The sequence below is a fragment of the Contarinia nasturtii genome, unplaced genomic scaffold, assembly GCF_009176525.2.
Source record: "Contarinia nasturtii isolate CC-2019 unplaced genomic scaffold, AAFC_CNas_1.1 Cnas_scaffold_187, whole genome shotgun sequence".
Classification (NCBI taxonomy): domain Eukaryota; kingdom Metazoa; phylum Arthropoda; class Insecta; order Diptera; family Cecidomyiidae; genus Contarinia; species Contarinia nasturtii.
The window spans coordinates 7,027,935-7,044,873 of NW_022197544.1; the positions used below are offsets into that span (position 1 = coordinate 7,027,935).

At 35.6% G+C, this 16,939-nt stretch overlaps 1 protein-coding gene across 6 annotated transcripts in view; it reads right to left on the reverse strand.

Annotated features, from left to right (window-relative positions):
* Nucleotides 1-16,939, reverse strand: part of LOC116352131 (nephrin) — a 380,040-nt gene that overhangs the window by 9,281 nt on the left and 353,820 nt on the right. For all 6 annotated transcript variants that reach the window (XM_031784450.1, XM_031784446.1, XM_031784452.1 and 3 more), the window contains 7 exons: nt 15,847-16,014; nt 12,032-12,163; nt 5,606-5,742; nt 1,831-1,984; nt 910-1,218; nt 463-738; nt 94-375 (listed from right to left, as the gene is read on the reverse strand). In XM_031784450.1, the coding sequence (XP_031640310.1) occupies nt 94-375; nt 463-738; nt 910-1,218; nt 1,831-1,984; nt 5,606-5,742; nt 12,032-12,163; nt 15,847-16,014 (1,458 nt within the window). The remainder of the gene's footprint in view (nt 1-93; nt 376-462; nt 739-909; nt 1,219-1,830; nt 1,985-5,605; nt 5,743-12,031; nt 12,164-15,846; nt 16,015-16,939) is intronic.

Genomic DNA, 16,939 nt, shown 5'->3' on the forward strand with positions numbered 1-16,939 from the left:
CGAACAAGAGATGAACAACAAGCAAGAGTATTTGTTGCTTTCCCCTGCTCTCGAATATTTTCAATGAATGATTTTATTTACAAAAATGCTTACATTTGACAATGAGCAAAACGTCTCGACTTGTTGGATTCGCAACACGATTATCGGCTATACAACGGAAATTACCAACATCCTCACGTTGGGCATCCTTTATCGTAAGGTAGGAAGTGCCATTTACAAAGGTAACTTTGGTCTTTTCGCTCATGTCATAGCCTAAGCGTTCCCATCGTACATGCTCTGCACTCAGTGGTTGACCTTCGACAGTACATGATAGTGTGGCATCATCACCGGGTTTTCCAATAACATTCTCTGAAACGGCTTTAATTGTTGTACCATCTATGGATGAAAAGACAGAATGAAAAAAATGAAACATTTTAAATAATTTTTGTGAAAATGTCGTATGAATAACGATAAAATCCTTACATTCAACGAAAACATAAATATTCACTGTGGCCGATCCTTGTGAATTCGAAGCTTTTGCTGTGTAATTGCCTGTATCGCTACGAGTTAATTTGGTTATATTTAAAACGGGTCCATCAGATACGATGCGTTCGCCATTGTTTATGATCGGTAAACCGTCTTTCATCCATGTGTAAGTGATTGACATTGGATTTGCGTGCGCTTGTACGGCTGCTTGCAATGATTCGCCTTCAATTCCAACAACTTTTGCTGATGGCGGTGGAACGAATACTGGTGGATCTGTATTTGAGAATGATTGGACAAGTATTGTTGTTAAATATAATTACTTCAGACAATGCATTTTACTCACACAAATGAATTGTGTGTGTGTGTCAGCGCGTGCATGAGAGAAGATTGTGGTCTCTCTGCGGATGATGACAAACACACAAAAGGAGAGAGAAAAAAACTTACATAGAACTTGTAGTGCCTGAGCTTCGTGAACGCTTCGTTGTAGTGCCTCATTGTTACTTTGACACGTGTACACAATACCATTCATTTCCTGTGTCACATTGATTTTCAATTCGAGCGACGAAACAGTGCCACCCCATAGTCCTGCTTTTGATGCATTGTTTATACCTTCAACGGGTACGGGTATACCATCTTTCCACCAACTTAATTTTGCCGGCGGATTGCTTGAGCTTGAATCACAAATGAGTGTTGCTTCCACACCTGGTACCAGTTCAGCTGGTTCAACACGAATTTTAACGGTTTCCGGAGCGACTGTATGTTCATTTTTGAAAATTAAAAAAAAAGAAAAGAAAAAAAATTAGTTGACAAGATACAAAAACAACAGCAGCCAATGGCAATTGAACATTTTCAGATCGATGCAAATTGATAAAAAAAACCACGCGGGGATGAATAAAATAGAAAAGAGGTAAGGTGTAGCCCACTAACAAATTGGCGCATCGGAACGACAAGCGTTCAATAGAAAATTGTAAATGAAAGCAAAAACAATACCATAAACGTTACAACGACAACTATAATGGCAACAAAACCAAAGCTCGGGCAAAAGTCGTTTGCAGAATAACAAAAATTCAGTCAAACCGACAATCAACACACTCGCATCGACTGAGTGAACAGACAAAAAAACAACAACGGACAAATCGTTTTTCTGCCGCTCACACGAAATAGCCAGTTGCCATTTTATAGTTGAAGTTTTAGTTCATTTGATTCGTTTTTTTTACATTTTGCCCCCCCCCCCCCCTCCACCTCTCTCTCTCTATTTGGATATTTAGAGCTAAAATATCGAAAATTCAAATACGACATCGAAAAAAAAAATAACCGGATAGAAAAAGAGAATTTAGCAAACAATATCTAAAGTACATTACTTACAGTGAACACTGAGTGTTTTCGTCTCAAATAATGGAATTTCAGTAGCACTATTATGCGCCTCACATTTATAAATCGCCTGATTGTCGGTGACATTTGCCAAAATGTTGATTTCAGCCGAAACGGATTTATCGTTTGTTTTCAGCGCTGAATTTATCTGTTTTTATCGGTTCGACGAGATGGATTTAGTTGTTGTATGGTGACGCAGCAGCAGGAAGGTACAAAAAAATACACACAGCGCCGTGTTGTGATGCAGGAAAAAATATGTGAAAGAAATAGTCGAAAAAAGCACAAATGTCAGAAAGATCTAGTTTAAAAACGACAAACCAAACAAAAATGAAAATGGTATCGGAGTGACGAACAAGCGATAAAGAGAATGCAGTATTGTGAATGAGAGAGCACACTTGAACGCAAATTTAAAAAATAGTGTAGCTAGAGATATAGAGAAAAACAATATTATTTTCCGAGATTGTTCACATGTACAACGGAATGGTGACAGAAACGTTGAAATGCTTACCGTTCACAAATTTACTCGAATTAGTGCATTATTTGGAATAAATGCTTTTCAGACAAACGAAGCGCGACAATCAAGAATACCCATACGCTCAAACACACGCAAACTCATTCAAACGAACAAATACGTATTAAATCATTACTGTATTACAGTGCAATCGGAACAGTCTTTTTTTCGTTCAGTTGCTCTGACTTTTTTGCGAATGGATGTGTTTGTGCAAATTTGCTACATTTCCAAACGATATCAAGTGCGAATATGCAATTTCCTTTTCAACAAACAAACCAACAAACTGAACGCGACACAAATTTGAAGCAAAAAATAAATCAATTCGTTCACTTGTGAAAGGAAAATACACTTGAAAGCGTTTTTTTTCGCGAAATTTTCTATGGATGCACACCGACCAAATGTTCGAAGTCATATGGCATTAATTTTAATTTGGGGTTCAGTTTTCCGAACGGAAAAAAACAACCCTCATTTCGAGTATTCTCTGGGTATTTAATTTACAATTCATTCCATTCAACTTTGAAAAATAAATATAATTTATAGAATTATATAGAATTTTTGACATTTTTTACCAATGGGAGGAAATGACAGCAAATTTTAAATTTCGCGCGCTGTTTAGTTTCGATTTGAGTTGTTAAATTACATTGACGTCCCCTTTGAAATTGGTGGTGCCACCGTCGGCTCAATGAGACTTGAAGTCTTCACATCCTGTCATTGTTTTTTACAATCGAAAAAAAATTCTACAAACTCATTTCACATATCAAATACAGAAATAATTTGACGTTTGAAGAACCAGTTGTGGCACTGTTGCAACAAATAAACGAAAGTTATGCACAGAATTTCTGTGACAGGAAATATGGTAGCAAATAAAGTTTTTGCGTATTCGTTCGTAACAACATCGATGCATTTAAATTTTAAAGAAATGTAGAAATTTTCCTTCGATAAATGCCATTTGATGATGAAAATGTTGATGCTAATTTTGAACTTTCGTTCTTCCTGGTATTTTTCTCTATCTCAATTCATTTGAGTTATATGCTTGCAAAGCGTCTCAATTGATTATTTGTTCTATATTAATCCATATTAGCGATGAGGTATTTGCACTTGTGTTACATGTTCTCAAATTACTTTTCCCGGATTATTAGTAATGAGATCTGAAATCGTAGAGATATGAATTTGTATTTGAATCCGCTTCTGGGATTCATCGGTGGTTTGACGTGCGTGTGTGTATGGTAGGGTTTGGAAGGTATTGTGAACGTGTGTGTGAATCCGGGGATGAGTATTTGAGTAAAGTTGATGTTTGTTCATGTGATGTGCTCAGGTGCATTATGAACGAGGAAAATTGAAATAATTCTCAAGTGTGTGTATGCGTGATGTCTTTTAACGACCATTCTCTTATACTGTTATACATTTCCATATATTTTCAGAATGGTTTATTCGCCATTGATCTGCATATACTCTATCCCCGCATGCCAGACAACACACAACAAGTTAAAAAACATGAGTATTCACACACACACACTCACACGCCCAACAAACGATGAATGCATTGAGTGAGAAATGTTCACATTTTCCGTTAAGAAACAATGGAAAGCGATATTATCCGAATAAAAATTCGAAAATAAAATGCGTCTCAATCCAAAACATGACGAAAAATTGCAAATTATACGAAAAGTATGCACAGCGTTGAATCTTGTTCCGCGGACCCCTCGTATTTGCTGCATTGTTCGTACATAGATATTGTACGATACACCTTATTGAGTATTCTTATCATGTGCACATCGATCATAGTCCCATTTCATATTCAAAGTGTATGTCATGGCTCATCTGGTATTTAGCTTGAGCATAATGTTAATGTTTTCCAGCAATTCTTCCTCTACCGACTAACACAACCACCTTGTGCGTTAGCTTCTTCTCGCTTGTACATGATAGCAATCAGCGCGATCTCACTGTCTCGTTGTACTTCTTCTTTTTTTCTCATACGTTTTTATACGCGAAAGTGATAATTTGAAGAATTTCGTTGCTCGACAGAATTGCTTTGTCAAGATTCATCTCCGATTTAATCTTGTATCGAAATATATGGAAATTTTGTTTTTTTTTTTTTAATTTTCAAACTCGAAATTTCCTGCTTTGCAGTGGCTAAATCATTATTCGATTTCTTTTTCTCTCACGCACTCGACGCGAAACACAATATGGAAAAAAATCCACGCCACGAAATACGATTGGCACGCGTATCGAAAATATGTTAAAAATGATATGTTTGATAGCAAAGATGAAGAATTGGCGCATTCATATGCACGCCCGTTTCATGTGTGCCATTTTGATTTCGCGTCTGAGATTGGTTATGTTGAATTCCTGTTTGAAGCAAATGGAAAATGTGAAGCAAAACGAATGAGCAAAAAAAAAAAAATCTCGCGCGACATTCAAAGATGTGTATAACGAGCGGGGAAAATCTACGTGTTTAGCTATGAAATTTGGATTGTAAAATGGATTTCAGTCGTTTGTGTTTGATGTGGAATTTTCGTTTCGACATTTGCTCACGATTTTCACTTTTTTTTTGGGTGTACTCTTTGTCTATGGTGGTTTTCACAAACAGACGCAATTAGTTTACTGATGAATTTATTAAAACCAAAAAAAGGCGACATTAAATGGATTTGTCCTCCATTGAGTTCATGGTTTGATTTTTTAAATGAATAAAAAAAATGAAATAGAGAATAACATTGTTAAATGTGTGTATCTGCAATAAGCCCAGACACATTATATATCCAAATGACTCGTGAAATCCTCTGGCTGCTACTTTATGCCCTTTTTTGGCTCTCGCCAACCGAATCATAATCATCCATTCGCATGTTTGTTTTGGTGACTCTGACGTTTCGTCCAAACGACGGATACAAGATATCTCTATCTCTAGCTAATTTGAGCGTGTATGTGTTCTCTCACTTGTCTTACCCTTTATTACGGTTTCATCAATTCTCATCATTCTTTGGTTTGTTATGCCGTATTAAATGGATTAAACCGACTAGAATTTCTCACTCGTTTTCGGATGAAAAACTTAAAACAAAATTTATGTTATTTGGTATGCTTGGCAACGTTCGCGCTTAGCTCATGATCCACTACAAGTTGTGGCACATACACATTCATACTATATGTTAGATGAACACTCGCTAAGCACCGTATACCCATACACACATACCATAACATTATATTCTAGTACATAAATGAATTAGAGATTGAGAAAAAGTGAATGAAAGCAATGAAACTTACCTTTTTATCATTCTTGTACCATTGTAACGTTGCTAACGGGTTGCCACCAGACGATATACAAACTAACTTTTGTATAGATCCCGCGGGTATAATTGAACCCTCGACATAACCAGATATTATTGGTGAGGATGGTGGATCTGTAAGTAAACACCATGAAAAGAAAACGAATATGAGAAAGTGAAGAGAAAAAAAATAAATAAAATAAAATAAAAACGATATAAATGGAATGAGCAAAGAAAGTAAAATCGTCACGTGCAAACAAGAGAGAGAGAGAGAGAGAGAATCCAAAAGTGTGTTTGAACGGCCAATGCACACACATAAATTTCGAAATTCGAATAGCAGAATACGCACAAACCGAAATTCAATCGAATTGTATATTGAGTATAATATTGGATTTTATGTTTTTATTGCGATCCTTTAGTCAAACGGGTTCGTTTGTTTGAAATGACCGTTCGTCTCTCCTACTACTCTTCCATTTTTATTATAAGTGCCACATTATCCTTTCAATAAAACAGTCATAAGTTTTGTGCAAAATAAATGAAGATTCGTGCTAAATTGATGGCTATTTAGATCTGAATGTCGGTCAAATGACACGCACACGCACACACACATACACACATCATATAAAAATCTATCAATTTTCAATTTGTCACAAACACACACACACACACACAGAGAGAGAGAGAGAGAGAGTGTGTTTTCTATCGGTTGTTTCCTTTTGGTCCCATGAGTGTGACTAATGAATTACCATCCAAGCAAGAAAACTTGCTAATTTAATAGATTGTTGATTGATAATAAGGGAACCGAATATATTCTCGTCCTGTCGTTTACCAAATCGAATTTTGCGGTCGGAAATATGAGAAGACGTGAAATAAAGTGTGAAATGAAGTGTTGGTGTATGTGTGTGAAAGTGTATGACAGAAGAAGTAGAATGAGAGAAAAAGCTGATAAAAAATTGACTAATTTGATGCATATGTTTTAAATATAATAAAGTGTCTTATTTGTCATTCTTAGACAGCACCTTATGCGGTGGTTGTGTCACAATTTTAATCCCTGGCAATTTGTTTGCATACACACACACACAACCCCGTGGCTCTATTGACAATGGCATCCTGAGAATGGTGAATCCCTTCAACTGTACACACACACATACACAACGCAAGAGAGATGGATGACGCCGAATTCGTTTTACGGAATTTCCGTTTTCGAATGAATAAGTTTGATGTAACTTCATTTTTATGATAAATCATCTCGAGAGCATTTTCTCTATCTCTCTCTCTCTCTCTCTCCCCTCGACATTTGCGATTCTGCAGTCAAGATTGCATCGTGTGAACCGTGTTAAAGTGTATGTCTGCGTGTTTGTGTTTGAGAAAATAAAAAAATAAATTGTTTTTGTTCACTCGCATGTTTTTCGCTTGCATCGCTCTTATTGTGTCATTTTAGTCGAATGGCAAATATTAAGTCTTGTAGTTTGAAGTTTAAATTTGTATCATAGTTTGCACAAAAATGTGCCAAAAACTGATGACAAAAAAGCAAACAGCAGCACCAGCTTTGTAATATGGCAAAATTGCAACATATATGCATTCAGCTCAACAAAGAGAATTCTTATCAATTGTAATCTTTGTTCATTTGCCGCATTTTCTTCGATGAAAACCCAAAACGAAGATGAACGAGAAAAACAACAACAATCACAAGAGAAGCAAAAGTTTTAAAAAGTTGTAAAAAGTTCAATGTGTATATTATTTTACATGTTTCCTTATTCGTTTTTTATGGATCAAATCAACTTGCCTTCGCAATCACACACACGCACCACCATACATAAGTGGCAAAGTGCAGTCGATTTGGTTGTACCAACAATAAAAAAAATTGTTCTCAATATATTTTGATGCCAGAAAAGATTCTATTTCTCTCTTCCTTTCAGCTGCTGCTACTCGAATAGAAAAGTGGTCGTGTCAATATTGTGCGTTCAAAAACAAATGTCGTGATGCGAAAAGCATAGAAGAAAAAAAGAATATGTGACACAATCTAAAAGTCTACGGCATTCGAGCAGGAAAGTATTGAGATGATGGCACAACAGCACCCATTCCATACGCATATTTCATATGGAGTACACATTGTATGCACTTCACTAATATTCATATGCCGTTGTATTGAAAGAATTGCAACCACCCGATTGGAACAACAACTCATAAGTAGTTGTAAAGCTTTAAATGGATAGAAGAATGAAACATTGCAACGCGTAACGAAACAATCGACAATATGAAATGCAAAGAGGATAGTGTAGAGAAAACAAACGAATATATGAGAATTATAAGAGAAACAGACGGCTTAACGACGCAAACATACACACACACACAAGAAAAAAGTTATCGTAGAATTGAAACCTTTCCTCTTTGTTGAAGTTTTGCCATGGTTATTTCACCGTATTTTCAATTGACTAAGAGTGCGAATGGAAAAAGAACACGGAAGCAAATATAAGTTAAAAAGAAGCCAAGATCATATACGACGCAGAAAAAACGAACAGAGAACCATATCGAAACCGGCAGATAGAACAATAAAAGATGAAGAGAAACCCCCACATGCACATTACACACACATTTAGACATCTGCCGAAGAAAAGTTTGTTTCAAAGCTGGTTTTCTATGTGTGATTGAGAACTCACCGTTGTAACACCAAAAAAAAAATTGAAAGAAATAACGCTGTAGTTTCTACTTAGTCAGCATTTTTACGACACCAGAATGAACATTTTCTTGACGTTGCTCAAGCGACTTGTGATTATTTGTGTTATTGTTGTTGCTGCTGTTGGAAATTTCTTTTGTGATCTAGAGCTTTGCTCGTTCTTTTTCCATATTTTATTTCTTTCGTATTTGATTTTATTTTTGCGCTTTGCAATCGCTTCCGATCCGCTACTTATAAGTATGTGTAAGTGTGTGTGTATGTGTGAATGGGTCTTCACAATGGTATATATAAATTACAAGTGATGTATGTTCCAAGTGCAAGCAGTAAGTGTACATATGCATGCACATGCCATGTCATACCATGTATACTTAATATTCCAATGATAACATAAGCAATAAAATAATGAAGCTGAATTGTGTGTTGTTGCGGCTTCAATTCGCATATGCCAATACTAATTATTGCATGTTCGTTTCGGTGTCTGTCATTGTTGCATATACAACATTGCTGTTCGTATCTAGCACGTTGAATACACGTTTCTCAACGCCAAGTTAACTCATCCCAGTCATCTAGTACATGTCGCGAGATTGTTTAATCGTATTCTCTATCTGTCATTCTAAAGCATTGCATCGAAATTTAATGAAATTCGGTGTATCGTTTGGAAAATGTTCCATAACAAATTTATGATAATTTTGGTGCCATTTTCGAATGCAACAAATGCAACGAAATGTACGATATTTCGACATAAAACACCCGTCAGACGATGACTAGTTATCATAAAATTTTCTTTGGATGCTTAGAAATTTGTTGATTCGAAAGATAACCAATTTTCATCGCACCTTCTTCCCAAATCGTTGTCGTGCCCAAAAAACGACACCAAGTGAACGAATCGAACTTGTAAATGTCTGTGTAAACATTTGCATCATGTTCTCATTATTTATTGACAAAATTAGCTTAAGGTTAGTGCAAATGTTATCAAAAGTGGTTTGAAATCCATGACTGGCTGAATTTTTATTCAAAAAGATGATGATGGCGACGGCGGCGGTGGCGGTGTTGTTGTTTATGTCGGTGAATTCGGGCGCGTTTCATGGTTGTGGCGCCCACCAATTTCCAATTCTGGTAATTCACATATAGTGAGATAGAAATAGTGAAAGAGCTGGCGAGTATAAAATGGGTTTCTAAATAGTTTCTCCTTCAAACTTTCGAGTGCTTCTAGAAAAAGTTGTCAAGATTTTAATTAGAGTTCCAGCCAGTAGTGCGAGTAGTGAAAATCATGGTAATGTGTGCATTTCGCAATTTTACAGCTAAAGCTCATGGCCATTCACTTTGTTTTGTGTTGCTTTTCGTGATATTCAGCATCCACAAAGTGTGTGAAGATGCAAGCGAATGAACGAAAAAAAAGGTGTAATAAAGCGTAGTATTATCGCTGACGTGTGCTAAGACATTCGAACGTGAAACGATGGGGTATTTCTTTTTCTTCTTCTTCTACCTATTCCTCGTGTATGTTTTGCATTTTGTTTGTGCTCCATAAAAATTGGGAAGCGTTGACTTTAACTGAGTTTTGCAAGGAAATTTTTTTCCCTTGCATCTTTATACATTACAAACACTAGTTTCGTGCAAAATAGCAAATACGATTCGTTATTCGGATAAAACGTAGTGAGTATGAAAGAGAGAGTGAAGAAAAAAGTATACACATACACAATAAGTAAAATGCAGTCAAAAACTATGTGAGTGGGTACTTAAAGTTTTACAACCATCTGAGAAAAGGCCAATAGCTTGAGCGCGTCAGAATGCGTGCGCGACAGCGTCTCTCTCTCTACCCTTTTCTTTCACTCTTCCACAATTTTCTGAATGGCGGAGATTCTTATGCACGGGATGTTTACAATTATTTTCAAAATGGTTGAAGAAAACTAAAAAAAGCAGGTATTCAACATCGTTGTCGTCAACGCCGTCATCATTACAATATTACTTTGAAAGTCGTATAAAATCAGGTTGGATTGCATTACATTTTTTTCACTTGTCCTAGCTCAATTTCTTCGGTTTTTGTTTTGTATGTGCATGCGCGCACTTTACATTCAAGTGGCGCGTACAATTTGAGTTTAGTTATGGATTAAGAGGTAGTGTGTTGGGCAAGACAGAACAACACATGAAAATCTGTGTGGCCTTTGTAAAGATGTGAAAATCTCGTTTGCTTTTCATGCGATTTTGAAGTTTACAATGCATTGCATAAAAATGGCAAAAGCATTTCCACAACGTTTTATGAATGCAACATTTCTCTTGTTCTTTTTCCCCTTTTATTCTGCTGGAACTTCGACCACAAATATTATGCTTTTTTTATTCACGCTAAATGCACACCTACACTCATACTCAGGTCCAAAATTGGTGAAATGGAACGGAATTTAATGTACCACCCATTTTCATTCCAATTCATTCAAGGTGGCTTATCATCTTTGCTCCCTATAAACGATATATCGTTTTAGTGCACTTGAAATCGGTTGTTTTCTTCGGTTACCCGTCTCTCTCTCTCTCTTTCGCTCTTGCCTCTTCACTTTTTGCTCGATCATTTTCAACTTCGATTTGGCTGCGACATATATTGTTCGCGTATCACCGAACTCAAAATCTTTTGGTTTAAATGTTCTTCGTTCGAGCGATTGCCTTTCACTTTTATGCATTTTATTTAAAAACGATGCACCATGGTTATCTATTCACCGCTCACACTCAATTTACTAAGAAAATTCGAAAAGCGAACATAAGAGCACCCCAATCTCTCCTTAGTAAGACTTTTCAATTCCTTCATTAAGTCGATAGAGATTTCTCTTTTTTTGGAAACATTTTGGTAAATCGGCGAATTTGTAAGCGATTACTTATCCAATGAAAATCGATTTTTTTTAAATATCACAATTAAACATGAATTCAAGCAAAAGAAAATGTGTTTTATGCAGTCTCATTATTTCATTTTTTGGATAAATTCACTGTTGTTTTCGATCCTCGGGCATTTTTCCCGCCGGATTTTATTTTGCCAATATAAATGTGTATGCAAAGGATTTAACATGTTGGTTTTCTCTCCGCACCAATGAATGATTCCTATTGTTCTGTTTTTTTCTGTCTCTATTTCTCTTTCTCACTCACTATATGTGTTCTACTTGACGTGAGAAATGATGCTATTTGTGTGTTTCTCCATCGAATCAAAAAAATGGCCACAATAAAAAAAACGACGAACTGACACTTTTCAGTGCAGTAACAAAGAACAGAATACACTAGCATACACCAACCAACCGACCAAGCACAAATAAAAATATTGCATATCAAAAATATTTCGGCGAAATGAAAATAATTTATCATATTCCTTGTGGTTGAGAGACAGAAAGTGGCAACAGAAATCCCCGTTTTTAAATCGTTTGCATCGCGCTTTATTTTTTTTTTCTCAGGACGAGCATGTATATTTGAACAAAACAAATCTTTTTATGGACACAAAAGTACGATATGAAAACGGTGCTGGAGGAAGTACGTCAAAAAGAGTAAAAGTAAAAAGGAAAAAAACGAGAAGAATTAAGCGTGTGTGGCGAATACAAAACGATTTATTTACTGAATAAAAACCAAACCACTAAATGTGTGTGTGTTGAGCAAACCCCTATTTTTTGCCATTTGCTCGCTTTGTTCATTTAGTCATATTTATTTCATTCGGCCGGAGTTGGGTTGCCACAGAGAGATATGTTTCTATAGAATATTTGCTACTTTTAATATACTTACATAAAACATTAACGGTGTGCGTTGATACAACATTCTCAGTGAGTTGCATATTTAGCCCATGACAGATTACCACTAATGATCGTTTGTTTGGTTCAACTAGAGCCGTTATATTGGATGTGGTCACCCAGCCGCCTAAAAGAGGATGAAAAAAAAAATTATTAACACAACGGATTAATTTGTGATAAGTTAAATCTTAGCTTAAGTTCCAAATCTTAGATATTACATAAACCGGAGGGAAAAATAACCATACACAAATAAGCAAATTTTAGCCTCTTTCATTGCGGAACATTATTCAGTTATTTATTATCGTCTTCAGTTCATTGCAACGACACATCAAGTACAAAGCGACCGGTTTTTTTGTATAAAAGCCGAATGCATTTCGTTTCTTAAAAGCTTTAAAATGTTTATTTTTCTCTTTAAATATTTTGTTTTTGTTGAACCCCAAAACAGCATATATATTTTGTGCATAAAATGAAGTCCTTCCGTTGGCCACTTTTATTGGCCATTTACAAAAATATATTTCGCTTCATAGCGCCCGAAATATGTGTGCGTATGTGCATTGCTTTGTTCTGTTTCGAATTTTCAAACAAAAAATGCTGTTGTTATTGAATTTGGTTTTCCTCTTGAATGTTCCACTTCGATGCACAACGTATGTGCATACGTTGAATGCTCGACTCGTTCGAACGGGAAATATATATTTTTTTTTGTATGTATACAAACGAATCTTTCGTTTTCATTTTAGTGGCAACCGATAAAATTATCATATAATGACTCAAATAATTTTCCGAGCTTTTTTCTTTAGATCGCCTGCACACATACACACAGTACAAACTGTTCGCTTGCGAATTCGTACGAATTGTTGTCATCGCTAAACGGTAGCAGAGAAGTTCAGAGAGTGATCTGGGTAAAAATGTGAAACAAGCATTGCACGATAGTGAGTGCGATTTAATCTCTACACAAAAGCTTTTGAATAAATGAAGTTAATTATGCTTTCCTTGTGTAACAATGACTTTTTTCTGTCATTCATTGGTCGTTAGTTGTTTAATGAGATACTATAAATAGAAATTAAACATGAACATTGTCTAAAAACTGTTTTCATAATGTAAAACAGATGAGAGAAGAGAATAAAAAAAACAGAGAGTGAGAAAATGTGAGCAAAGAAGCGTGTTCGTGTGCGAAAGAAAGCCCGGAAAGCAAAAATGAACGCGCTCAAATCTCATTTCCTTTTGTTGCTATTGCCTCATTTTCGGAAATTTATTTATTTGTTGTTGTTTCGGCTTCAGCATTTTTATTTTCTTCATCTTCTCCATTCAGCTCTGGTATGCTTTTCTGTCTATCATATCAACATTATATGTGTGGATGCTGTTGTTTTATTTAAAATAGAACAATTTTGCCCCATATTCACCATGAGCTTATTACATACGCTTAACTTATAAACAAACGACTAAATACCATTTTGTGCAAAATGGCAGAAGAGAAATGAACAAAAAAAAATAGAAACACAAAGAGAACAAGGGAGCGAGTGGAAGGAAAAGAGCAGGAAGCGCAAAAGCAATAAGGGCTGAAGAAAATCGGAAAAATATGCATAATGCTTCCGTTATGTGGCTAGAATGTTTGCTCCGGGAAATCTGTATATGATAAAGATGTCTGACATGTGGCTTGAAGGCGAAAATCAAAGATTGCAAGCGAACAAACACAAGAGAGAGAAGAAAAAGAGAGAAACAGTTGGGGTGTGATGGTGGCAGAGCGGTTTAGCTCTGATACAAAAGGCGAAAAATACATTGTAATGGGCGATTGCATTAGGATTTAATCTCATGCAAAATGTTCCGTAGCAACGAATGTCTTCAAAACTTATCACCATTTATCGTTGCCGATGTCATTTAATTCTAATCTGCTTCAAACACTTGGCATTACAAACAGACAGTTGTGTGTCATGTTGTGTTCGGTTTCACTAGTTGTATCGTTCTTCCTATTCTCTTGTACATTTTCTCTCTCACACTATCCGTTTCTCTCAATTTTTTCGTCGCATTCTTTTGAATTTTTCTTATTTGTTGTTGTTCTTGATCTTTTCCATCTTATATTTCGCCATTCGCCGTGCACATGAGATGGTAACTTTTGCCTGATGTTTTTTCTCATGTAATTCCATAAATGTTTTTGTTTCACATTATAATATTGAAGTTGATATAGAATGTCGTTGGTGTTGTATATGTTCTTTCGTCCACTTCTAAGCTATACGGATCACCAAGAATCTTGGCGGAAGTGCAAATGTAAGAAAATTGACAAAGTCCATAACACAGACAATTCGTTACGCTGTTTTCATCTATAAAAAATGATCAAAGCGATGTGATGGACAAACGAAGTATAAACGGATTTCATCGAGGGTGTTATTTTTTCTACTTCTTTTTTTTGGCTGCAGGTCACGATGACTTTTTGCGATGAGGAAATGGTGATGATGATGATGTCTAAAATTTTCATGTTTTCATGTGTGTACAGCGAATAATGTGTATGCGTTTGTATATCTTAAAATGTATTTAAACCATAATGGTCTCTCAGTTTCTTTGTTTTGGTTGTGTTTGAATTTAGTTTGAAATCTCATGTGGTTATTTTTCACTTTCACACCAATAAAATAGGTTAAATATAGAGTGCCGTACAATTTCACTGGATTTGCATACTACTATATCATCAACGTCATCAACAAAATACAACGGCAGTTGTTTAGATACAGTTACAAAATATGAAAACAATCTCCGGTTCGACATTTCGCTACAGATTTGTGTATACCATATTAGATTTCTCTCGTTTTTGCGTATATTTCATAAGCGCTTAATGTTACAAAATTCACATTGTATACATTATTAAGAACACAAAACACAATGACTACTGCAATGATTTAGTCATGAAGGATTTAGTAGTTTAGAAGCATTCAATATCGAATTGGAAATTATTGACTAATTTGCAGTGCAAACACTGTGCATTATTTGGTGCATTGTGTACAATTTTTTTGTCTTCTTATGTACAACAAAGATTAAAGAAGAAATATTGTTAAGCAGGGCATCAGGATAGAGAGAATGGTAGAGAAAATAAAGAAAACCAAATTAGTTTATGAGATGATAATTCAAAGGCAAATGTAATGCCCTTTGAATTTATTTGAGCTTCGGGGTCAATATCTAAAGTCGAAGCTTATGACTTGATTTTACTTCTTTATTCGTTGTGAGATTATTTCTGTGAATTGGATTGTAATGTGGCATGATAACAAAGAAGAGGGACGGGGACCGACGCTTTGTTTTGGATGAATGCATTCGTGTTTATGAAAAATGAGAAAAGTTGAGACGTGAGCACACAAGAGGAAATGATTTTCTCGAGGAAAACCGAATCTTGAGAAAAGAGAAAAAAAATATATAAACATGAAGTATTATGAGTACAAAAGAGAATAGAGGATGTGGACCGTAAACAAATACATGCTGCCAGTTTTTAAAGTACTAAATGACTGTGTGAAGATCTAAGTATGTACCAATGCTAAGCCAATGCGAATGGGAGAATAGAAAAAAACCGATTACATTTCATGAAAAACTGGTCGTGATCGTGAGCATTTTCTTTAGTATACAGTTGAAATCTACCACATTGAGAAAAAGAGAGTGAGTGAGCTATATTGTGCTGTTTGTTATAATAATCATACAATATTTTGTGCATATACAGTAACTCAATCTCTCTCTCTCTCTCTCTCTCTCTCCCCCATACACACTCTCATCGTCGTTGTCGCCGTCGTTGTCTAGTTGGTACGTGCTGAATCAAAGAAATGAGTAAAATTAGCATACCTTCAGGTGAAACAACTGTTTTTGAAGTAGCATTTCGTATTTGTTTTCCAGCAACCATCCATTTTATTTCAGCCGGTGGATTTGATGGTGCCGTTGCACATTGTAGTGGTACAACGTCACCAACTCGAGCTTCCGTTGCGCCCGTTATAGTCACATGAGTTGGTGCAACTGCAATGAGATGAAAAAGAGAATGAAATAAAGAAAAAAAAAACAACTGGTTAGTAAATTAAATACGTAAACTGAATAAACACATGTGGAAGTTCAGAACACGGAATATCTGAAGAGTCTGATATTTATGTAAAAGGTTATTTATTCATACATTTCAAAATTGAAATTATTAAAGGATGAGAAAAAAAAACAAAGTACACCGGAACAAGTGCATGCTCTCCGTTCACATATTCACAAGAAAAATAAAAACGTACATACATACATACACGTAGAACATTCTTACATTTCGTTAGAGAGAAGAGAAATAAGAAAAAAATGAAACCAAACAAAATAAAATAGAACAAAAGGAATGACTCTTCGAATAAAAGAGTTATCCAACAACTCTCAAAATCTGTGTTTGGACGTCATTACTTGGATTTTCAGTTCACTTGACAAACACAGCTAACAGCCGATGGCATTTTAAATTATTTGATGAACAAATAATATGCAACCGAGTAAATATATTCTTATTGAATGAAGAAATAGACAGAGATAGAAAAAACGAAATATTTCTATGACTTATTCAGGTACTGACTGAGGAGAGAAGGGAACAGCGGGTACATTGCAATCAGTTGCAAGTCAATGGCTTGAATTTTATATTCAATACGCAATGATGAATACGGATGATGAATGATAGCAATAAAACTAAATGTATTAATCATGTTCGAAAATTGTATTTGTTCGTTATTGAGTTTTCGGGTGCCCGAGTGTGCACACAGCACCATACAAATTAAAGTTACACATTCCGCATTGAAAAACGTTGCTTCTGTGCGAAAAAAGCTTTGAAAAATATTTAGATGTAAATTGAAATTCATAGTTAGTTACGCCACACATTTAAGTCACTTCCGGAAAATGCAACACCGTCATTCGTTATTGCTGGCGATGA